This window comes from Castanea sativa, chromosome 11 (assembly GCF_040712315.1).
Source record: "Castanea sativa cultivar Marrone di Chiusa Pesio chromosome 11, ASM4071231v1".
NCBI lineage: Eukaryota > Viridiplantae > Streptophyta > Magnoliopsida > Fagales > Fagaceae > Castanea > Castanea sativa.
Genome location: NC_134023.1, coordinates 61,942,906 through 61,967,454, shown reverse-complemented (window position 1 = coordinate 61,967,454; position 24,549 = coordinate 61,942,906). Strand labels below are relative to the sequence as shown.

Genomic DNA, 24,549 nt, shown 5'->3' with positions numbered 1-24,549 from the left:
CATAGAACAGAATAAAACATGAAAGTTGGGTCAGTCAAATTGTGCTGCTCTTTGTGTAGACACTAGTTCATATATTCACAAAAAGAAGACCCCAAAAATATTGATAAAGTGGAGCTTTTCACAACCCATTAGCATCATTTTTTAAATAATTTTTTTTGGTGAGTGTTTTGTGTAGTAGGTATTGTCATTTTTTTTTTCTTGCATTTGTACCCCAAATCCCAGAAATTATGGATATGCTCTCTTTCTAGGATGAACACTAATATATTGTATCAGTTCCTGCATTCCTTAGGACAAATTTCATATCCTATACTGGCTTAGTGAACCCATATAATCAGTGGAAAAAAGTAAGCAATTGATATATACTGTTAAGTGACTGGTGGAGGGGCTTAATATTATTCAAGTGCATCTTCTCTCTTAACTTATTTCGATTTATTTGCACACTAGACAAAAGATTATGGTGGGGTTGAGTGTGATGAAAAGCATGGCACTGATTGCGCTGTAATGTAAAAAATCTTGGGGATGTGCAAGATCTGTTCGATCAATTGTTACCATCTTTCAAGGCAGATTAGTACAGTTGGTGAGATTAGATGGCTTCCATTTTTATCCAGCATTCCCAAAAAAGTATTTACTCCATTGATTCATTATTTTATATCATGATTAAGAGAGTAAGTACAAGTGCTTATCAACGTCCAAATGATTGACATAATTTTCCTAACTCATTCATCTACTCCTTGTTTTTAACTAATTACCAAAGAATATAATTTAAAAAAAAAAAAGGTACAAGGTTCTGATGTTGCTAAAACACTATGACCGGCACCCAAATTAACATCATGATTTTTTTTTTTTTTTTAATGGAAAGACTTTGGTTCTCACTCTTATTCAGAAGAAAAAAGGATTACATCTTGAGAACACACATACTCAATGAGGCTAGGAATTTCCTCCAACCAAACTAGAAAATCATCAATACGTTTTGCAAATTTGACTAATTTGTATTTTTAAATAACACCTTAAAAAAACAGATTAGTCAAATTCCTTGACAATCACTACTAATTTTGTCTGTTCACTCTAATTTAACTTGAGAGCATTTTTTTTTCTTAAATCATTTGAAATATTTGTTTAGTGGCATATATTCTAGTTTCTACAGGTGTGAACTAATTGGTGAGCAGTGAGCTCCTATTCATGTCAACACATGCGCATGCATGTATCATAATATAAGCTTGGTTAGAATATTGTTAGTACCTTAACAAAACCCACAACTTCATTGCTATGTGCTCACATGTCAAGTTGTGAGTTCACAACTCTACCACTCACAACTTGCCACGTGGACAAATTGTAATAAAAATTGTGAGCTTTGTTATAGTACTAGCATTATTCTTCGCTCAGTTAAGTAATGATAAAGTAGGTGAATCACTAATTGTTTTAAATGACATTTATAGAGGTAATTTAAAAATTGTAGCATAGATTAAGTAGTGGGGGAAAATAATTCACACGTAATTGCAACTAAACATAGGACAGAATAAAACTTGAAAGTTGGATCAGTCAAATTGTGCTGCTCTTTGTGTAGACACTAGTTCATATTTTCACAAAAAGAAGACCCCCAAAGATATTGATAAAGAGGAGCTTTTCAGTTTTCACGACCCATTAGCATTTTCTCTGATTCTAAAAATGGCATTAGATAGCTAACGGCCCAATTGTGTTCAAATGGTGAATGTCATGTTAATGATTCTTGACCCTTTTATTCAGCTTGCATATTAATTTACATAACACCACGCACACACAAATTTCTCATCCTTGTATGATCTAACTATACGTGCCTCTTGCTTACATGTAGATAGAATTCTTGGAAAAGCTTCTTTTTACTGAACCAACCACATGACTAGTAATACTATGAACTAACAGAATAGCTAGACATATATACCATTCTTTTTCCTTCTTTTTTTCGGGTAAGGTGGGGGGTGGTTAAGATATATACAGTTCCCAGAACAATGATTTTTAATCATTTCTTAGTTGTAGTTGTAAACTCTATCTTTGAATTTATATCCTCTTTTGTATGGCAATGAGCAATATGGCAATAATGGGAGAAAGCAGAAAAATAATATATGGGAGAACTTGATTCAGAGAACCCTCTTCAATCTCAGCTTCTTTAAGTGGGTAGTTGGATTTATTTTCAACAAACGCTTCAAAAAAATTCTGGTAACCTGTGTTCTTTAGATAAAAAGGACTGCTCGTTGTGACCTTCATCATCTCCATGGCCTGTTAGAGTTGTAATTTTCAGTTGAAAAAAAAAAAGGTACACAAGAAAAGGAGGAAAAAAATGTGATTTTGTCTTGTAATGTGAAAGATCAATTCTAAAGAACCCGTAACACATGAGGAACTGGTGCTGGGAAAATAAATTTTGAAAACCATTAATTTGTCATGATTAGGAAAAGATTATACCCGCATAGCAAATAGCTATTTAGGCATTGAAATGCTGTCACTGTTCATGTTTGTTGAGGCTTCCCTGTTAGCTTTCACCCATAAACATAGACACTATATTATTCACACAACGAATTGGTGATTACCTGAAAGCTGAACACGAATTGTCTTGCTTTCTTGTTTACTTGAGCATTTGGGTGGGACTGAAGCTTTTCATACATTAATCGGGCCTCATTCGACCTGTCAACAATTATTACAACTGTTAACATCACTCAGCACTTTCCTTTGCTAGTCAAGAGGCTACAAATACAATCTAACATACATCATTACCTGAAATTTTTTCAACTCATGCACAGAAAACTTTGATATATCCATTCAGGTATTGCAATCAATGGTATGTAGCTTTCAGGAAAAACTATGTTGTAGTGATAGTTGTCAGGCTTGCAAATTAAATTTAACTTCCACAATTCGCAATCCTGTTTCTGTCATTGTAATTTAACTCCATATGAACTCAAGAAGTATAATCCCATCTACCCTGACTTGGGAAGGACCAAAGTGATCAAAGTTTGACTAGGACTCTTAACAATTCATCTTATCCTTTTATATTAGGCCATATAAATTAAGTCCTCCCATCTACTACACTTCTCTCATCTATATTTGCTTTTAAAAGTTTTGTTGTCTTTTTTTTTTCTTTCTTCGCTATTCAATCTTAGTAAAAAATATTCACAGAACTAATTAATATAAATCACCATATGATGCTACCTTTTCTACTGTCATAACTGAACCTCCAAAAGTGCAGCAGCTGATTTTCAAAACTAGCAATTCCTTTTTAACAAAGATACAAAAATAAGCCCCAAGCCATCCTATTCAACATTGCAATTTCAAATACCTTATTCACAAAAAAGGTTTACAACGACTAGAGCAAAGCCTTGTCCATTAAAACTTTTATTTTTTATTTTTGGATGCATCATGACAACCTTCACACCAAGCAAATATAGTTTAAATATTGTTATATATCTCAATAACTCAGAATTTATTACAATGTTTGTAAGCTTGCAAATGATTCAATGACAATAGAGTATAACACACTAGCTGAAACCTGAACCACAACTTATATGTGACAAATGACAATACTTATGTATTCAAAAATTAACATGTGATGATGTTTGCCCAGTCAAAGATCAACCTAATTATTTTTTAAAAATCATTTATAAATAAACCTACAAAATTTTGTGATGTACACGTAACAAAGAAATTTTAATCAGTGCATGACATGCGTAAGATGGCATTAAATGCACATCACAGTGTGGGATGAAGACACCACAGTAATCCCAAAGATGGAAACAAGCTTATAAGTTCGATAGAAGTTGCCTTAAAGACAAAATGATGACAAACATATCTTTATTATGCATCAAAGGAACAACAGACTCATTCCATATTCCACATAAAGCACAATGAACAAATCCAGTTTTATGGCATGTTAAGGGATGTCATAAGGGGCATCTAGTAAAATCTCAAAAGACATATATACCTACTGAGCGAGTCTTGACAAATAGACCATTGTATCGCAGCTAACCCATGAAGGTCACTCTGCAAGAATAATACACATGAACAAAGCACAAAATATTCAGATACTGCCATTCCTAAAGAAACCATTTCAAAAAGAGGGGGAAAAAAACCAGATAGATAAAGGTTGTACAATAACCTCACTTAAATTAGTGTACTTGCAAAAAAAGCTATATTTGATTTTTAAGTTGACAAAAAATTAATTAATGAATCTTCCAAACCTCTAGGCAAAAATAGTTCACATATATTAGAGATGAGTAAAGAAACCTTCCCCCTGGATGCAGAAGGGAGGATACAACTAGAGCTAGTAAATTGTAACTGGAAGTTCCTGATTCCCAGGAACACTTCTTTTCTTTCCTTTTTCTAGTTTGATATAAAAATGTATAAAGATATAGGAATAAAAAAGGAGGAGACACCCCTAGGAACTAGCGAAGAAAAAAGACACAAAAGGAAGAGCAAACAAAAGCAATAGCTACAAATATAGAACTTAGCCACAGACATTTTCAACGTTCTATCACCAACACGACTCCTAAGTCCACCTCTTCATTATCACTATTAAACTCATCAGTGAAGCATATAATCCTTTCTCAAGAGAAATCATTCATGTCCCCTAATAATGTCAGATTATTTTCATGTGAAGCCATTGGCTTTCTGCTCAACTTCCCTAAAACAACACATTACAAAAATCCTTTTACAAAGATCCTGTGAAACCACCTAGCTTTGAGTTTCCTCTAATTTTCCCACAACAAGGATGTCTGCCAATCACATCACCTATTTTACAAATGAAATAGATTCAAATTTAATTTAATTATGAGAATCAATTTCCTGATATCCTATCTCAATTTATATTTTAAGCATGTTCAATTATGGATAGTATATTTTTCTAGATTGATGGTATATATACTAACCAATCATACAAAAAGTTCATGCAAAATGATGTGACAGCATGCTTCACTCACCAAAAGTGCAGGAGGTGGATCATGTGTTACACATACATATATCTTGAAGATAGAGCTCCCAAATTATTTAGCACAAAAATTCAGTATGATTTTTTTTTTTACGAACATTTCCCTATCTATAATATCTTCAAAATTGCAAAATTGGGTATGTATACTGCCAATCCTGTTCTCCACTCTAAATCATGAAGCCAGGTAGTGTATAATTTTCATTAATCTTCAACGACCATATGCACAACAAATCCTAACTCATCCTACCCATAAATGCCTCAACTATCCTAATTTCACAGTAAATATCAAAGTTAACAACTTAACATCAGATAATACACCCTTTTTATAAATAAATAAACACATAATCACAATATCACTCAAATAGAAAATCTATAAAAATGCCCCTTCATATTTAGAGTTTCCATTTGGGATTGGGAGGGGAAAGAGAGAGACAAAGATATATAAAGTGAGATCTCTTTTCAAGTACACAAGCAGCTCAAACAGTTCAAACAATAAATTACCTTGAATGTTAACTTATCCATAACCTTTTCATAATAGGGCAATGCTTCCTTAAGCTTTCCAATATTCATTAATGAGTCCCCATCCTTCAATGCCTATAAACATGATAATGCATTATGACTCTCAAAAATGAAAAATGCAATAGAATATGAATTTACTGGCTGTTAAAGAAAAATAATAACAGAAACACAAGGGTCAAACTGAAAAACTAGTTTCCAGACCCAGTGACAGCAACTTCTCTCTTAACTGAAAGTTGCTATTATCCAACCATATCATAAAGCCAAACTTTATTGAAAATTGTAGATTATCCTATCCAAATTCTCTCCTTATTAGTTAAGCCTTTTCCATATAAAATATTCGGACTTGACTTTTGATTGTTTGGCTGAAATTCAAGCTTAAAATTTAAATCTTCAACTCCTCAACCCACCCCCAAAGAAAAAAAAGAGAGGGGGGGGGGGGGGGGGGGGGGATTTTGGAGCCAATTCAGATCATTGGAAATTACACCCAAATAAGAAATGAACAGAGCATTTGGTAAGAATTATTTGGGTTACAAATTCAAGCACCAAGACTAAGACTACAAAACTACTATAAATGCTGTCTCCACTACCACTGAGACCACCACCCGCGGATACCCTTTGACAGCCCTTCATAGCCAATAACGTTTTTGCACCAGCTAAACTACAGAACTTACTACTTGGCAGCGGCATTGCCACTGTTAAATATCAACACCAAGTTGTTAACTCGTCTCACGAAAACCACCACTAACCAGCTTTAGCAAGTTGTAACAACCACAAAAACCATTGACACTAACAAGTCATCGCTCTCAAGTCTCAACACCCCATCCAAACCACCAAGGCCATCACTAAAATTTTAGTTTAAACAACAAACATAATTTTAAATTCAATTCAAATACTGTGAAAAACTATAAATGGAATGATTTTCTTGGACTAAGATCTTAAATCATGACAAAAACATGATAAAGTCTAAGACCAAATTTGAATTGCTTGATACAAATGCACTTATAGCATTTATTCAAGAACATATGTACAAGCTCATAAAAACAAGTTAAGAAGATGATATTTTGATAGAAACATACCTCTTCACATTCAGATTTTAACTTTGGATCAATGTCTAAGCCCATTTCACTCCTGTAGGCAGCAAGTAACTGTCTTGTACGTGTTTCTTTAGCAGTTTTCTCTTCCGCTGTTTCAAGCACCTCCCCAGGGCGTATAACTCTTCCACCACCAAACTGACCAAGAACAGAAAGAAATCTCTAAGAAAAACACCTTTTGGTGCTTTTGTGACTTACACTAAAAGCGGCATCCACTATGAAACAAATAACAATCCTCTATAATGAAAATACACGTTACTTTAGGGGAAAAGATAATTGATGATTACTTAACAAATATATTTATAATTGTACTAACAAACCAACAAAATAAGTACAAGATGGAGTGACTCATTTGATGACAATGTAGAAAAACATCTTCCAAATGTTTCTGTACTCTGCTATTCAATGCCATGGTCAAATAAGATATAAGAGATGGGGTCTTCAATGTTATGTGCTCGTAAAAATTTGAAAGTTACTTAGGAAGGAATTTTAAAAGAAAATAGAGAACATGAAGCAACAAATATATATGATACACCTTTTCTATAAATAACCAAGAGACCATTCTATCCTCCATTGTAAGATATAAGCATATGACTAGTGTCATAAAATGATGCTTAAAGGGTGAACTGAAGCTCGCATTTCTTCAATTATTTCAATATTTTAATTAAAAAAGGTGGAACCAAAGAGCTCCAACCCCTTCAAATTTATGCCAGGAATTTGATTGATATATATGCATGCAGGAGAATCCATCTTTCACTCTTTTGTGTGTTTACCTTGTTCCTGGATTCCTTGATATGTATATAGACACACATACACATACACATACACAACATCAGGGGAAGACAAGTTCTTTAACAAAGGTCAAATATTTTGTGGGCATTTCAATAGTTATAAAATCATTTACAGCAACCCATCTGATTGCTTTTTATGGGTGTAGTCTGTCCATGGACAATTTGACATGAATATAGGCACAAGGATTTGTGCAGGCATTCTGATAAATATTTTCATCTATATCAATCAAGGATTTGTGCAGGCATTGACTCAGTTAATTGATTTCTTCAATGCTTGAAGAATGAATGCACATCATCTATGTAGCACAAGTAGTTAACATAAGGAATGTAATTTATAACTTCAGAGCCCTAGCTGGTATCAGAACTCAGAAGCCAACATTGAGATTAATGAGTAATTATAACATGTGTTAAATTCAAAAATCAAATATTTGATCAACATTGACAAGTTTGAAGCTTCAAAATAGTTCAGCGCCCTAGCTGGTTCTCCATGTTGTCATTTTCTTTCTTTCTTTCTTTCACTTGCTTTCTATAATTTCCATCTTGATTATACATGTCAGAAACTGGAATAAGAGATTCTAAACTAAGATAATTTACTGTCTATAGCAAACCTTCAGAGTATATAACACGTTTTCCAACATAATATCATCACTTTAACAAATTACTAAACATAAGAGACTAACATCCTCCAAGCCCACAAATTCAGAACATCAACGAAAAGCATGTAAACCAAAACAATTGACAAAAACATATCAAATCACTACTCTATCATCAGTTCTCATAGCAATTACCCTACCGTTTTTGAGATATTGTTGGGTCTAGGAAAGACTCCCCATGAAGAAACCTTTGGCTTGTAAAGATTAGAATCATCTTCATGAGTCAGCTCAGGCTTAAATGAGGTTGTGTCTTCAAAATTTCTGGTATCCCCAACAATAATCTCCACCTCAGGCAAGTCCCCTTCTGGGAAAGGGTCTACAACAGGAGCCAGCCCAGGTGGCAATCCCCTGCTCCTCTTCTTATCCGCAAATTCAAGTCCCATAAAATCAATGTTCGAAATAGACAGCTCCCCCTTCTTATTAACTGTTTTCTCCGCAACCTCATTTCCCAGATTACCCCCATTTCCTCTCTTCAGTCCTAAAAATAAATGCACAGAGCTAGTTTAGCTCAAATCACTCAACCAAATATGTCATTTGTCATCAAACAACAATTCAAACTTTTAATCAGCCATCAATCATACAGATCATTAACACTCCATACGTTTTTCTTTTTCTTTTTTGATTGCAACTCCATATGTTTACTAAGGTAATGAATAAAATATCAAACATTCGGATTCTACTATGGATCCTCAGAGTCAGCTTTATTCTATCCAAAGTCATACTCTTTTGTTACTTCCTTAATTGACATGTCCTTTATCAAACACATTATATGATAAAAACAAAACCTACATACAACTAAATGTAGCACAGCCAATCAATTAAGAAAAAAAATTCTTGCATTCTATTTCTATGTCAAAACTTCAACTTTCCTAAACAATACCTGAAATTGTGTCACCCTCTCCACCACTCTTGCCACCACTCACAATCCCTTTATTCATTTTGTACTCTTTGGCCTTTTCCATTGCAACCTTAACCGAAACTGGCACTTCCTTAGTGCCACCACCAACACCTTCACCTTCACCGTTCTCATTTACGGTACTTCCACCAGAAACCTCAACTGGGTTCTGCTCAATTTTCGAAACTGGTTTGGATTGCAATGACTTCTTATACGACTTGGCCTTTTCGAATGCGAGCTTCACAGGGTCAACAGAAGCTGGTTCTGGTTCTGGAGTTGTTTCTGTCGAATTTGGTGATGTGGGTTCTGAAGATTCAGCATTGGATTGGTTTGTAGAGGATGAGAGCTTGAATGGTTTGAATGAATTGGATTTGTTGAGGTTTGTGGATGGAAAGAAAGTGGGTTTTGAAGGAGAGATGGTGTTGAGGGAAGAAAACCAAGAAGGTTGAAGAGAAGCCATAGGTTGGAGTTTAGAAACTAATGAGTTTTGTGTGTGTGTGTGTGTGTGTGTTTGTGTGTGTGTGTGTGAGAGAGAGAGAGAGACAGAGAGAGAAGAGTTGAGTGTTGGAACTGAACGGGTCTGGTTTTTTACTGTCGGATAAGGTCCTTGTTTTTTTGGTCTAACACATTTTTCTGCATTGGGCGGTTTTTTTTTTTTTTTTTTTTAATGCTACTAGTTTTTACTTTTTAGGGCCTTGCTAAAATTTAGGATGTTTTCTTTTTATTCTTCTCAGAAAAAGAAAAAAGAAAAAAGAAAAAAGACGTTTTCTTTTTAATAAAAACAAAACAGATGAAAATTTTCAATACGTAATAATAACAAAGTGTGGGATTTGTATTTGGATTATTATTTTGAAAAAAGAAAAATGATGTTTAATTTCAAAATTAAATATATCAAAACCTCTAAGTCAATATTTAGCGTGATTCTAAATAACTCATTCATATAATAACTTAGTGTGTATGAGATGAGAGACTACACACATAGGAGGAAATACTTAAATACTCAAAAAAGCTTAAAAGGGCATTGTTTCTCAACCCAAAAAGAATAAAAGAAGAAGAGGAAATAAATAAAAATTAAATAAAAGGTTTACTAGAGCAAAATTCAGAATTGAACACTTTCTTAGGAATTGTCTGAATACAAAGTTTTAATAAGAGTGTTTCACTGACTAGGGACAGAAACTTTCATTTAGAAATATCTTATCATTGAATAAGATACTTAGAATTCAATTTGTATTTGCACCAAAAATTTGGTATATTGGCCTATTAATAAAGATCAATTAAGAAATAAGTTGAAATTATCTCATAAAAAAAAAAAAACCAAAAAGATGATTCCACAAAAGCAAAACCAACCATAAGAGAAATTTCATTCTCTGTGGTAGATGCGGGCACTGTTGCAGTTTATAGTATTTCATAGGATAATATAGGTGGCTCAATGTAGAACGTACATGCTGAGTTTTTATCTGGTAGTTTACTACTGCCTTTTCTTTTGTTTATAGATTTCATAATTAATCATTTAAAAATTTTTGAATAAAAAAAAATTGCTCCAACTTGGATTTCATTGCCAAAAGTACTAAACAAAATAGCAATATTATTTGTTCCAGTTGAAACATTGTTACCAAATTTTACAATGAGTACAATTAATATTCTCTATTCCCATCAGAAGTGTTATTTAAATCAATAAACATTCATATTCCGAAAAAATCATTTGTACATGATATTATTTATTCTTTTTTAAGCTTTTTTTTTTAGAAGATTCTTTTTTAGGTTAAAATTGATTTCATTAATAAATTCATGTATTATTCATACATAGTGCTAGTTAACTTAAAATTCTTAAATTATGGCAGGAACTTAATTTAGTGATTTTCCTACAATTTTAGCCACCTTAGTTGCCACCAGAAAACCATTGTTACCCCTCCACTACAACTGCCAATAATTCTAAACAATTACAAACCACAGGAATTGCCACAATTCACAAAAATTGATCACCAATATCTTCGGCATCACCATCTTCTGTTCCTATGCCAACCACTGCTTTCAAAGTCACTTCTACCAAAGACACAATCAACTTGTTCACAAGAACTTGTTTAGTTAGCTCCTATCTCTAAACATAAAATGACAACCAAAATATTTCAAAAAATAAAAATTTATTGAAGCCCATCATGGAATATCCTTTTATTTCAATTTGCACTGTCACAATCCATCTCGAATATTTAGTCTACAGCAGATGAGATTCAAATCAAACCTTTTACTACTTATTGACCTGCCACCAAGATTATCACATTTAACAAGTTTCCAACAGCTACTAAAACAAGGCGGCCAAGTTCTTGAATGTTATGCATCATCTAAAGACCCGTAAGAAGTGATTTGAGCAAGTGAAGCCACCATCAACCATGCGATTAGCCCCACTGACATACCTTGCTTCATCACTTGCTAAGAAGAGCATAGAATTAGCAACATCATCAACAGTCAATTCCACCCCCTGCAAGTTAGCAATCTTCCCAATAAAAGCACGAAAACCCGCCATGGCATCCTCAGTTCTCTCCTCCTCAGGAAAGTGAGCTATAGCCAAGCCTGTAGCAACACCATAAGGAGAAACACAGTTGACACGTATCCCGTGTAGCCCCAGCTCAGCTGCAACATTCTTTGTTAGCCTGACACAGCATGCTTAGACCCTATATAAGGATGGGGACCTATGCCCCCAATGACACCAGCAACACTGCATATAGAAATTATTGAGCCCTTCTTTAGTGGGATCATAATCCGAGCTGCATGTTTTATTCCAAGAAAGATTCCCTTCACATTTACATCAAATATCTTCTCAAACTCTGATATGTCTACATTACGGATATCAGGACATGGCGAGCCCGATAACCCAGCATTGTTGACCATGATGTCAAGTGTACCAAATTTACTGACTGTGAAGTCAACTGCCTGGCAAACATCATCTTCTTTAGAGACATCACAATGGAAATAACAAGTGTTTGGTTCACCACCCAGGGTATCACTGACAGTATGGCCAAGCTTGTCCTGCACATCAACTATACAAACCTTTGCACCATGTTTATGGAATAGGCGCACAATGCTCTCTCCAATACCAGTGGCTCCACCCGTGACCAATGCCACTTTCCCCAGTAATCTGAGGAGGGGAAAAGGCACAATGAAGATATTATATTATATATCTTAATCTAATATAATATGTTAGAATCTATGCATTTAACTATAAATAGCACTGATCAAGCTTCTGGTCTGAGTTAAAGGCTCAGCATTCTCTCAAAACTAAAAAGGTATAAAACAAAACATAGCTATAAAAGGGAAGCAATTCTAGGGAATGTACTTCACTGACTCGATTTCTTGAAAAAAAACTTGGATTATCTAAAAAAATGAGTATTCTGAGATGAGTAGATCCTTCATATTTAGGATATCACTAAGTTGATTTAATATGCAAAAAACACACATTTTGAGAACTTCATTAAATAAAGATCTAACTCTCCATGATCCTTGTGGCAGCTACCCATTTTCTTGACAGCTAAATTCTAAAGCATTATTATTGTCTTGCTATGACAATCTTGATTTTAAATTGATAGGCAGCTTAGGTTTGTTTGAAACTTTCGTCTTTTAAAAAGGTACACGTCCTTTTTTACTTCAACATCATATTTCTAGTCCATTACTGTGTGAGTTTCACTAGGTTCCAAGATGTGTGATACACCATAGGTGAGACACCTAGAAGCCCTTGATGAGATTCAAACATTTCCTACTATTTCCCACAATTAAACCTAATATAAGTATCCTTAATTCCTCTAAAAAGCATCTTCCCAAAAGAAAAATCCATCAAATTTCCTTTTTCCTTTGACCATCAAACCTCATTAAAAGAAAGCATAGCCAATCAAACCTATCCATGATGCTTAGCTCACCTACATCAACCGTAGCAAACCCTAATCTCCAATTTAATGAGCCATCCTGCAGAAGTGGACTTGGGAGCAGGCTCATAATCTCTCATGTTTGATAAAATAATAAATGAAACAAGTGCTGGTAGTTGGCTACCTTTTATAAAATGATTTTTGATCAATGACCTTGAGTATTATGTGGTCAAGACAGAATCACCTTATCTTTGTTCTTTTATCTTGCAAATGTGTAAGTTTTCTTCTGTCCAACAAGCACAAGATTAATTATGCTTACCCACATATGGTTTGGGATGAGTTTGATTTGCCAAATTGTGGTTTGAAAGGTTACACTTTACCCACCTCAAAAAATTTGCATCCCAAATTGTTTAAATAAAAGAATGTCATGAAACAAAATAGCAACTTTATTATAATCTGAAACAATAAATTTATATATCAAATGCATATACAAATAAACCTCATGTGGGTGAAGTGCAATATGTTAATCCTTAGGTTGGTAATTCAAACTCAACCTAATTCATAGGTGGATGAACTTACACTACTTTCAAATAATTATTCTGCGAAGTGCTAACTTGGTTGTGTGTTATTTAAACCTTATCTAGAAGAAATCTTAATGAGATATGGGCCACGTGCCCTATTTAGTCTTCAACAAATTCAGTAAAACACACTGGTCATAAATTTAGTGAATTGTAGTAAAAGATCTTCCAAGATTAGATGCCAAGGAAATTTCTGTATACAATTGGATGCAAATTTGGCAGTAACTGTAACATTTGAAGGCAATGAACAATACAACTACAACAAAAAGCAAGCCTTACTCCCAAAATTTTGAGTTCAACTATGAATCCTCAACGAACATGAATTTTGAATAAGAATAAGAATACCATAACACTTACACAAACCAAAACAAAAAAATTTGGTAAAACTTGGGTCAATTGGACAGAGTATGCATATGTACATACATATATATTATAAAGGAACTTGATTTTTTTTTCAACCTGTGCAGATTCAGGCACAAAATTGAGCATTTGTACAAGTCCTACTTTGGCCTAAATCAAGCATTTGGAAAAAAATTCAGAAATAAACACACACAGAGTATGTCATTATATTCTCAGTCTTCCATTTAAAACTACAAATTTCCTAAAGCCTAGTTTGAGTTAAACTACAAATTCCACCATTGGATTTAGTAAAAACTCAGATCTTAAACCATAACAAAGACAACAAGCCCATGTTCAGTTTGATAGTTAAAAGCAAAAGATACAGTCAGAAACTGAACAAAACAAAACAATAAAGAATAAGAAATGGCATCTTTATTAATTTGTACAATATAGCTCAGACCAACAAAAGCAGAAAAGTCAGAGAGAACAGCACAATAAAGTTTGAAGCATGGTTCCTCAAAAAAAAAAAAAAAAGTTTGAAGCATGAAGTACAATATAAAGGTTTGATGTGTTGTGGACTTGTGGGGTTACCTTTGGCTTGGAAGTGAAGACTCACCCGTGTTGGCTTTGGACATGACTCAATTCTATGTCTCTCTCTATCTCTCTCAGTGTCTTTTTCCTATTTTCTTCAATACACAGGCATTCTCTAGCCATTTATGGTTAGCTCTTGTCTTAATAATTAAAAGACATACCTTTATGACTCTCTCAAACACATCTAATCTTTCTTTCTCTTTTTGAGAAAAAAACACATCTAATCTAATCTAATCTAATACTATTATATATAAAAGCAGAAACTGTGCTCTACAATTAAAGCTATTCTGCCACGTAGAGAAAGAGACAAAGTTGGTTGGAACTAAACACAAACCAGGAAAATAAATTTCACCCCATTGTTTCAATATTCGTTTTAACTGCCCTTTGATCTGACTTTTTGTTTGTTCATGCTGTTTTGCTCATGGCTTAAACGCTGCCCCCATCTCATCTCATCTTAGCCAAACACATCACCTGTTCTCTCTTTTCTCTCTCTGTTCATAGTCTCTGCCGCCTCAAGTCTTGGCCTCTAAAGCTTGGTACGTTTTTAATCTGTGTTTTTTTGTAATAGCTGATAATAATGAATGTTGCATCAATAGAACCGATAAAATTTAGGTGGTTAGAAAATCTGCAATCAACATTCTGACAAAAGGGTATGTGTATACCTCCGTTTTGCTGCTTTTGGTATCACATGAAAGGACAAAGCTTTTTGGGTTTTTAAAGAATCTTTTTTCATATTTGGGTTTTCTCCAACATGCATGTTTATTTTTTTCTTGATTACTGCTACTATGCAGGAAATATTAGTTCTTTGGGCGTGCCTCTCTTTTGTTTTTCATGAGTATGATACTGTGATCTTTCTCATTGTTGTGCCATTAGCTGAGAAGATCATTTCTTTTCTTGACGAAATGTTTGAGTTGAATTTTATGGATAATTTATTGATTGGCTAAAGATATTGCATTGGGTTCGGGTTCTAAATGCAGATAGCCATTTGAAATTTGAATGATGGGAATATGATGTGTTTCTCCTCTTGAAAGCGCATTTAGTAGGCGACGAGGAAGTTTGGCTAGGATGGAGTATTGTAATAGTAGATGATTAACAGTTTGTGGGATGTCATGATTGTGTTGGGCTATTGGGAAAAAATCACTTTTGGAACTTTAAAAAGCTTTAAGCAGTGGTTTTTTTTTTTTTCTAGTCCCAGCAAGTGGTGGTTATTATATCATCTTTTCTATAAATAGGATTAAGCTTCACTTTGTTATTTCCTTTGCCTTATTTAAACTTACGATTTTCTATCTTAAATGGCATTACAGGTATTTTTCTCTAGAATCAAACTTGCAATCTTAGGTAGGAAATGAAAACTTTGAGAATCAGGTCCAACATATGCAAGAACCCAAATTAAGGTTTGTTTTAAACTTTCTTATGCAATTTTCAAATTTAATATGGTCTTTTATTTGAAGATATGAGAGTTGATACTCTCAACCTATAAATTAGTTTCCCGAGTGCCACCACATTCATTTTCCATTCACCAATTATCATAATCTTAGTTTGCTTATTGACTATTGCAGTACGGGGACATAATATCTTCTAGATTCGCCCTATTAGGTTTATATTCATTAACTAATTTGAAGAAGTTTTTCATTCATCTTCTGTATCATTACCACTGTATCCTTGCACATAATAACAATGATTTGAACATTTTTCGCTAATCTCATGTAAAAAGGATTGTTCAAAGTGCCTACATGTAAAAACTTTTGGAGTCACAATTGGTTAATAGATGTCATAGACTTAATTTTATCACTATAGTAGAGCAGTTATATGTTTATACTGTGTAGTAATTCTTTTGTCTTCTAGAATTATAAGTACTTATCCGAGCAAATAATTAAAGAACTTTTATAGTAACACATTCATGTAACCTAAGTTGTTTGTTATCATTCTCAAGTCACACTACCTTTAAGTAAACTAAATACTTTTAATCTCATTAAAAAAAACTAAATAGTTTTAATATTTACTTAAGGCTAAAATATAAAACTAATACTCTAACTTTGTTTTCATTTATTTAAATTTTCTAATTTTCAAGTTTATTTAATAAAGGTTTTTTCATTAACTTTTATTATATGTTGTGGTTAATTTTTTAATTTTTAAAATTTTTCTTCAAAATTGTTTTAATTAAAAAATATTTTCTAGATTTTTTTTTTAATTTTAACAAAAGTTAACCAAAAAAAAAAAAAAAACCTTAATTGAATAATAATAAAGACGTTTGCTGCCTCAAGTGTGGCGACGCAAATGGGTAAGAAGCGAGACCGCCGAGTCACACCGAGTTCGAATAAAGGAGGAGAGCAGCGAGTCGAACTCGGCGACTCGGCCTCATCGAATCGCAGGCTCGCCATTATCTTCGTCCTCTTCTTCGTCGTATCTCCTGCCATTTCCGTACTCGTATACCGTATAAAATACGCCACGACCACTAACCCTACGGACTCCTACGTATTCCAACGAGGCCTCGTTAAAGCCAACGTCGATTTCCAAGAAATCCTCGCTGTGAGTACTACTCTACTAAGTAATGTTTGGTTCCTCAGAAAATTTGAGAAAGCAAACTCTTTTTTTCCTGGATTTTAGTGATTTAGGTTTTTGAGCTCTTCATTTCCCGGATTTTTTTTTTCTCAGCAACCAAACAGAGTCTGCTTCAATTTTTGTTGTGAAAGAGAGAAATTTTTTTTTTTAGATTCTTGTTCATAAAAAGTATGTATCTATTTTTTTAATGTTATATATGAAATTCAGGAGAATTCAAAGGTCTCAGAGAACACGTCGCACCGGCATTATACGTATCCTGTACTGGCTTACATTACTCCATGGTATTACTCATTGCTCTGTTTTGTTATTTTTAAAATTTGGGATGAAACTGATGTGTGAAATTTCCTGTAATTGTGCCTTTGTTTTCATTTTTCTATGGTGTCATTCATAGTAGAAACTAGGAGCCAAGTGTGAGTGTTCTAGAGCTTGATTTAGGACACTTCACTTTTTTGGATTTAGGGAAAAGAAAGAAAAAAATGGCAAATTACAACTTACCCACTTGTGGTTGAAATTTAAGTTGTCTATTAGTTTGAAATTTGACACTTTACCCTCTGAGGTTTGTCCGAAATTTAAATTGTCTACTCGTGGTTTGAAATCTTGTATACAAGTGTTCCGCTTGATTTTTTTTTTTTAATCTTATTTGATTTTGTATTTTTATGTTTTTTGTGTTTTTGGAGGAAAGAGACTTAAAAGTGGAACAAAATTACATATTTTTTATCTACATTTTTAACAAAGGTGGGTTATGGAACTCTAATTGAGCTATCTTTAGGTGGGTAAAGTGTCAAATTCAAATCACATGTAGACAACTTAAATTTCAACCAAACCACAAGGTAAGTTGTAATTTTTCCAAAAAAAAAAAAAAAAAAGGAGATTATAGTTTTAGTTTTATATATAGTGTGTGGCTTTGTTTCTAATGCATCCGTAAGAAATGGTGAGTGGATTTGAGTTGGGGGGAACAAAAAAGAGGTAGATGAGGACGAAAAATAACGTTAGTAGAAGTAGTTAAAAAGAACATGTCAATTAAGGAAGTAAAAGTAACGGATACTATGATTTCGGAGGGAATTGAATGGAGGAAAAGAATACATGTGGCTTGACCTGACTAATCTTGTTGAGGATTCTTTTTTTTTTTTTTGGGTTGAATGTTGTTGTTGTTTGTCTGTTTATTTTTTTGATATTGAAACTTAGTGTTGTGGAGCTGTGCAGGAACTCTAAGGGCTATGAAATAGCAAAAAGGTTTAATTCCAAGTTTACACATTTATCACCTGTCTGGTATGATTTGAAGAGGTAAGCTCCCAAATTTTAAATTTTTGGCCAAGTGATGAAAGTGAGTGGTTGAGGACCTTGTTCCACTATCATCCTCTATTTGACAATCTTGTTAGAGCCACTCTGTTGGTCATGATAGAATTGTTGGCTAAATACAATTAAAAATGAACCAACTTGTGTGTGTGATTATTTTTTGTTTTCTGGGTGGGGGGTGGTTGCTTTGGGTTTGATTGTCCCTGACATTATTATTGTAGGTAAACTTATCCTAAAAGGGGAAAAAGAATCACAAATGTAGGTGGAGCAGTATCTTCTAAATCCTCGTGGTTGTTTAAGATGTCCATGCATTATTAAACTTAAGAACTGCATATTCTACCACATTGTTGTATGAGTTTCTTTTCATTCTTTTTGTTGCCAGCCAAGGGACCGGCTTAATACTTGAGGGGAGACATAATGCTGATGTAGGATGGATCTCAGAGCTTAGAAGGTCAGGAGATGCTTGGGTATGGCAAAGAAATTATTTTTTATTTTATTTTATTTTTAGTTTAGGCCCTTTCTTCCTACAGGAAATTGACAACTAAATAGGTTTTGATAATTTGATGACAACACATTGCACGTCTTGACAATGAGCTCTATATCAAATGGCATCACCCCCTATGTGAATGGGGTGAAGGGTCAGGTTTTGGGTTAGCATCCATTGGACTTAATAGCTCAACAATCCAAGAAAGAAGTCTGCATGTGCCTTTTGTCCAATTTATTTGCTATATAATTCAGTTGAGAGGTTATTCAAATGAATTTGGTGAAGCGTGTTATAAAATGAGAGAGGCTCCTTTACTTATATAAAAAAAGGGAGAGTCCTCTTTGAGAGATTGTTAACCATGCAAAAACGGAATTGTTGATCAGTTTTAAATAACAGTCCATCATACATATATAAAAAATTGATAGAATTTTCCTCCAAACTATTTCAGAGGTAAATTCTACCAACCTAGTACTTGATTATTTAAATGACCATACACATGTACCATGATCACAGAAGTCATTAACTTATCTATATGAGGCTATCAAATAAATCACATGAATAAAATAACTCTTGGTTTAATTGTCTTATAATGGGTTCGTGAAGATTGCTCCAAACTGATTTGGAGGAATATTTTCTTTTAAAAAAATTGACCCACACACACTTATTAAAAAAAATGAGCCACACTTGTTGATAATCTTCTAAAAACTTAGATTAATTGTCTAATCATTATTAATGATATATCCTTTGGATATAGGTTTTACCCAGAGTTGTTCTGGAAGCATTACCTGCAGAATTGCTTACAAGGAAGAAGCAAAGGGATAAAGCTATTAAACTTATTGTGACAGAGTGCAAGTAAGCCATACATTTCTGGATACTTTTAAGCATATTAGCCCATGTTCTAATGAAAAGTGATTCATTTTCTGCATGTCAGAAAGGAATGCTTCGGTTCGTTTTGATTCATCTTAAGTTTGATTCACTCATTTTTTAAGTGTTAGCTCTGGCTTCCTTCTTATAAATAAAATTAAAAAAAAAAATTCAGTTTTAGTTCTCATTTTCAGCTTAATGCTTATCAGATGTGAGGACAGGGTACTTGGGTCCTCGAGGACGAGAAGAATTTTGTGCTATTGCAAACATATGCATCAAAACTAGCATGGCATAGAGTTGGGTTTGGAAGTATTCAATTGAACCCAATACCAATCTGTGCATGTGTTTTGCGTCGTTCCTTTTTTGGCATGACTCAATCAATGCATGCATTTAACGAAATGAATCATAAGTCTATAAATACTTCAACAATAACAATAAAGCTTTTGTCCCAAAATTTTAGGTTTGGCTATGGATCTTTAACAACTAATTGGGATCAGCCATATGCATTCTTCTCTACCTTTCTATCTTATCTAAAATCACACTCTCTTAATTTCATATCCTATATTTCCTTGTATTTCCAATTTTCCATCTCAACATTCTCATTTTAGCTAAATTCATCCCAAGTGACAAAAATTAAAAAAGGGTGAGGGCACTGCAAACAGGGTGGTTGAATTGGGGTTAATATCTATTAAAGCCTTACCTGAAAGTAAGCATACAAAAAACTATATATGGGTATTTTGAATCAGCCATGGCTGAACTTGATAAAACAAAAGCTAGACAATTACCTCTATATCGGTTTCATGTATCTGGAGAGGTCATTTTTGAAGCTGAAAAATATGGTCATTTTGGAGAGTTTCTTCCTCATGCTTACTTTCATGTCTATAAACAGAATAGAATGGTTGCATCTTTTGTTGTTAAAGAGCATTCTTTTAGTGACATTAAGAACTCTTTTCTACTCAAATTGTATGCTTGGATGACAAAGCCATATCCCTCTATAGTTGATCACTTTCTGGACTTCATTGATATTCTATGGGTCTGTTTGGAATCCGCTTATTTTGTTGACACTGAAAACTTTTTGCTAAAAGTACTATAAATAAAAGTAAAAGTTAGCTGAAATAGTACAGTAGGACCCATGAATAGTACCAAAAAGTGCAGTGAGGCCCATCAATAGTAGCAAAAATAAGTTGAATAGTAAAATAAACTGACTTTTTAATTTTTACCAAACACTGTATATGTGTTAATTTGGAATCTTTTTCTTTATTTTTATCTGCCTTTGCTTCTGTTTTGTTATTTTTTCTCTTTCTTTGTAAATATACCTTCAGTTAGGCTACATCCTTATAATGAATAATTTATGTAAAGAAAGGGAGATCCATTGTGCAGTTTCGATGATTTAGGAGGCCCATGGCAGTCCACATTCAAATCCCCATGCACGAGTGCATGTGTGCAGAGAGAGAGAGAGACTACGTCTTACTCCCATTCTTTTTATAGGATTCATGTATATTTGTGGAGAATGTGATTAACTTGTTCATACCTAGGGCAGGGTGTTTATTGTTCAATAATTTCTGTAGTTTGTTCCTGTGATTAGGTCAAGGATTTTCTTTTTCTTTTTTTAAAATAAAATAAAAAGAACTTTGTTAATTTTTTTTTTTTTGGTGGATTTTCTTATATTTAGGGATATGGGATATGATGGTATTGTGCTAGAAGCTTGGTCAAGGTGGGCAGCTTATGGTATCTTGCATGATCCAGAAATGCGTAATTCGGTACATTTCAAACTTTCTGCTCCTTACGTAATACTTTGTCCTTAAGGTAACATATTTTTGTGCTTCTTCGGTTTCAATTACTAAAATTTTTGGTACTAATCTTCAAAATAGTTTTATGGACTCCTCAATTGTTTCAATAATTAATTATTGAAATAATTATTCAAGTTGTTTTTAATCTCTATTTTCAGTAGACAATTGAAAGAAATAAACAATAAAATATTACTCTAAAAATTTCTGTCATTGTGTTGCATTGCCTGTTAATTCCTCTCATCTCCCCCCCCCCCACCTTCCCCTTCCCCACCCCCAGCCCATGCAGGAAGAGAAAATGGTTTTTGGGGAGAGGTTCTCCTTTTGCCTTGGACCCAGCATTCAAACCTTTCACCATTTCAAGTATATGAGATTTAAAGTTTTTTGTTTTGTTTTTTGGGTCGAAGTATTGGGATTTCTCTGTAACTTAAAGATACGAATACACTTGCTTCACAGATAGATTTGAAGTCTTTTTGTTGTATGGATCTTTGAGCATGTATCTGTTCTCAAATTACCTCTCTCAATTTGCAGTGAATCAGTAGTGTTGTTTGCTGGACATGAAATCATTTTGTTTCACTTTTTGCTCTGTACTGAGGGATCCTTCTTATTTTGCAAGCCTAGGCACTACAGTTCATAAAACAGCTTGGACATGCACTACATTCTTTCAGCTCAGCAAGGAATGATAAACAACAGTTGCAGTTGGTCTTTGTTATAAGTCCACCACATTCAGACAAGCTCCAAAAGCATGATTTTGGCCCAGAAGATCTTCAGAGCTTGAGCAATGCTGTAGATGGATTCTCACTAATGACCTATGACTTTTCAAGTCCTCAAAATCCAGGTCCTAATGCACCTCTGAAGTGGATTCATTCCACACTACAGCTAATCCTTCGACCCACTGGCAATAGTGCTCAGGGCCCTGCCCACAAGATATTTCTTGGCATCAATTTCTATGGAAATGATTTTGTCCTAGCAGGAGGTATTTCTTTTGTTCTTGATTCTTTTCCTTTTTTTTTTTACTTGATAGTTTTAAAGGAGCTTCATATTTTCTGTTACACTTGCTTCTTTATCACTTTTTAGTTTTTTGTAAGTCAAAATAATATTATTCATGGGAGAAAATAGTTCAAATCACTCTTAAAGAACTACAATATAAAAATTGAACGACCTTTTGAAAAAAAAAAAGGGGAATTCTTTCCAAGGTAGCCATGGAGTCATACAAAGATCTCAACTAAAACCAAAAAAAAAAAAAAAAGGATGGCGTGATGAGGACATTTAACACCGTCAAAGTTCTACTTTTCTCTCCAAATTGTCCAATCAATTTGATTGGTAAGTTACACACTGTGGGTCGTAAACTCATGACCTTGTTTATACAGGAGGAACTGCTATTTGAGTTAGAGTCCATTGGAATACACATAAAAGAATAAAAAATCTTCCTTGCCAGCCATCCCACACTCAAAAATCTTCGATCCAAAATTGAGTCATTTTGTGCATTAGATCACTTTTCTATCCAGATTTCTGAGACACAAGTTGTTCACATGACCACTCTCAATCCTCTTAATTAACAAAAATGGGATGGAAGGAGCAATTTCTTTAAGGAGTAAAAGCTAAGAAGCACGAGTGTGTTTCAGGACTCGGGTGTGGGTGCGGATGCGGGACTGAGCAATTTTTGAAAAAATATGGTGCGGATGCGGCGAGATGCAACAATTAAAAAATTATTAAAAATATTTTTATTTATATTTTCTATATATTTTTACTATTAAAATATTCTTAAAAAACACATTACAATGGCCTTAGTTCACAAAACAAAGAAAGAAGAAGGCAAGAAACACAAAACAAAACAAAAAAGAAGCAACAAATATTCGGAATAAAATTGAGGAAGGACAGATTTAGGATGTTTGGGCCTCATTCAAAGCCGATTTCGGCTGTTCCGGCATGATTCAAGGTCGAAATGATTTGATTTGGCCAATACGACCCAATTCTGGCCGAATTGGCACGGTTCGACGCAAATTGGCGCGAATCAAACCAAGTCAGCGCAAATCCGAGAAATAAAAAGAAAATCAAATGCGGCAGTGGCGTTAGTGGCCGCACCCCGCATCGAGCCGCGTCGGACTCCGACTCGGCACCCTCCCAGCCACGTCAGTGCTTTCTAGAATAAAAGTTCAAATTGAAGCTCCATGTGTTTGAATTCCTCACCCCCCCCCCCCCCCCCCCCCCCCCAACCACACACCCTTTTATAGATAAAATTCTTTATTAGTTTCTCATCTTACAAAATAAGAGTGTCCTCATTCAAATTGACATGTTATAAGAACTGCAGGGTCGGGTGGTGGAGCTATTACTGGCAGGGATTACCTCTCATTGTTGGAGAAGCACAGGCCTTTGTTGCAGTGGGAAAAGAAGAGTGGGGAGCATTTGTTCTTTTATTCCAATGATGACAATATCAAGCATGCAGTTTTCTATCCATCATTATTGTCAATTTCCATGCGACTTGAGGAAGCTCGTTCATGGGGATGTGGCATATCGATTTGGGAAATTGGACAAGGTCTGGATTACTTTTTTGATCTTCTGTAAATAGTGCACTTTTGTTCTTTATATTGTAGACACTTCTGGTCATCTGCTTTCTTCTTGCAAAAACGTCGTTTGTGTCTACAATCTACATTTACAAATTTCAACTGTAAGATATTTTTTGTCACTACACAATTAATTCAAAGAGCTCTGATAAGACCTATTGTAGGTTAATTGTTGATCTTATTGCAGCTACTATCCGCTTGAACACCACGTTTCTATGAGTAACACGGTTGCCTTTGATTTATAGCTAATTTCTTTGTCATATGCTTTAAACTTGGTGATCCACTCCACTCCAATTGATGTTACATGGCTCTGAATCATTTATACAATTGAATGGCTTTGTGTATCTATCGGTGCAATCATTACGGAAAATATGCTGGCCCTAAGGTTACTTTACAGCTCTGCAAATGAGTTTTAGCTCAATTGGCACCTCCTTTTATAAGTGTTAGGTGGAGGTGAGGTTGTGGGTTCAAGACACATTGAGAATGCGTTTGTAACTTACCAACTGACAAAAAAAGAAGAAAAGGGAGTACTTTACACTTTTACAGCTCTCAATTGCTACTGCATGGTTGGTCATCGTTTGGATTCCCTCTAGTATTGGAGCGCTTGCAGTTTTATAAGCCTGCCTGCACCATGGATTCAGCATTCAAGCAATGATTGTAATCTATCAAAAATGTTGACCTTCCATATGAAAATGTTTATATTAACATTACAAGTTGTTGACCATTAATCAAA

At 34.2% G+C, this 24,549-nt stretch overlaps 2 protein-coding genes and 1 pseudogene across 2 annotated transcripts; 1 reads left to right on the top strand and 2 right to left on the bottom strand.

Moving 5' to 3' along the window:
* Positions 1-1,901: 1,901 nt before the first annotated feature.
* LOC142617719 (uncharacterized) lies at positions 1,902-9,461 on the bottom strand. The gene is made up of 7 exons (XM_075790670.1): positions 8,883-9,461; positions 8,143-8,480; positions 6,544-6,696; positions 5,450-5,542; positions 3,947-4,005; positions 2,562-2,655; positions 1,902-2,253 (listed from the first exon to the last, which is right to left on the bottom strand). Exons 1-7 carry the CDS (start codon positions 9,355-9,357, stop codon positions 2,035-2,037), a joined length of 1,431 nt encoding a protein of 476 aa, XP_075646785.1. The 5' UTR covers positions 9,358-9,461; the 3' UTR covers positions 1,902-2,034.
* A 1,608-nt stretch (positions 9,462-11,069) lies between these two features.
* LOC142617723 (xanthoxin dehydrogenase-like) lies at positions 11,070-14,366 on the bottom strand (annotated as a pseudogene).
* A 2,134-nt stretch (positions 14,367-16,500) lies between these two features.
* Positions 16,501-23,985, top strand: LOC142617720 (uncharacterized). Its single transcript, XM_075790672.1, has 8 exons — positions 16,501-16,788; positions 17,029-17,102; positions 18,025-18,105; positions 18,500-18,584; positions 19,356-19,453; positions 21,138-21,225; positions 21,874-22,228; positions 23,564-23,985. Exons 1-8 carry the CDS (start codon positions 16,537-16,539, stop codon positions 23,815-23,817), a joined length of 1,287 nt encoding a protein of 428 aa, XP_075646787.1. The 5' UTR covers positions 16,501-16,536; the 3' UTR covers positions 23,818-23,985.
* The last annotated feature ends 564 nt before the right edge of the window (positions 23,986-24,549 follow it).

Bases quoted from the DNA above. Each gene is read 5' to 3' on its own strand.
- LOC142617719 (XM_075790670.1), bottom strand. From the start codon at position 9,357: ATGGCTTCTCTTCAACCTTCTTGGTTTTCTTCCCTCAACACCATCTCT. The intron at 8,481-8,882 runs GTATTGTTTAGG...ATTTATTTTTAG, and splicing joins AGAGGGTGACACAATTTCAG to GACTGAAGAGAGGAAATGGG. The intron at 2,254-2,561 runs GTAATCACCAAT...CAACTCTAACAG, and splicing joins AATTCGTGTTCAGCTTTCAG to GCCATGGAGATGATGAAGGT.
- LOC142617720 (XM_075790672.1), top strand. From the start codon at position 16,537: ATGGGTAAGAAGCGAGACCGCCGAGTCACACCGAGTTCGAATAAAGGA. The intron at 18,585-19,355 runs GTATGGCAAAGA...CTTTGGATATAG, and splicing joins GAAGGTCAGGAGATGCTTGG to GTTTTACCCAGAGTTGTTCT. The intron at 22,229-23,563 runs GTATTTCTTTTG...TAAGAACTGCAG, and splicing joins TGATTTTGTCCTAGCAGGAG to GGTCGGGTGGTGGAGCTATT.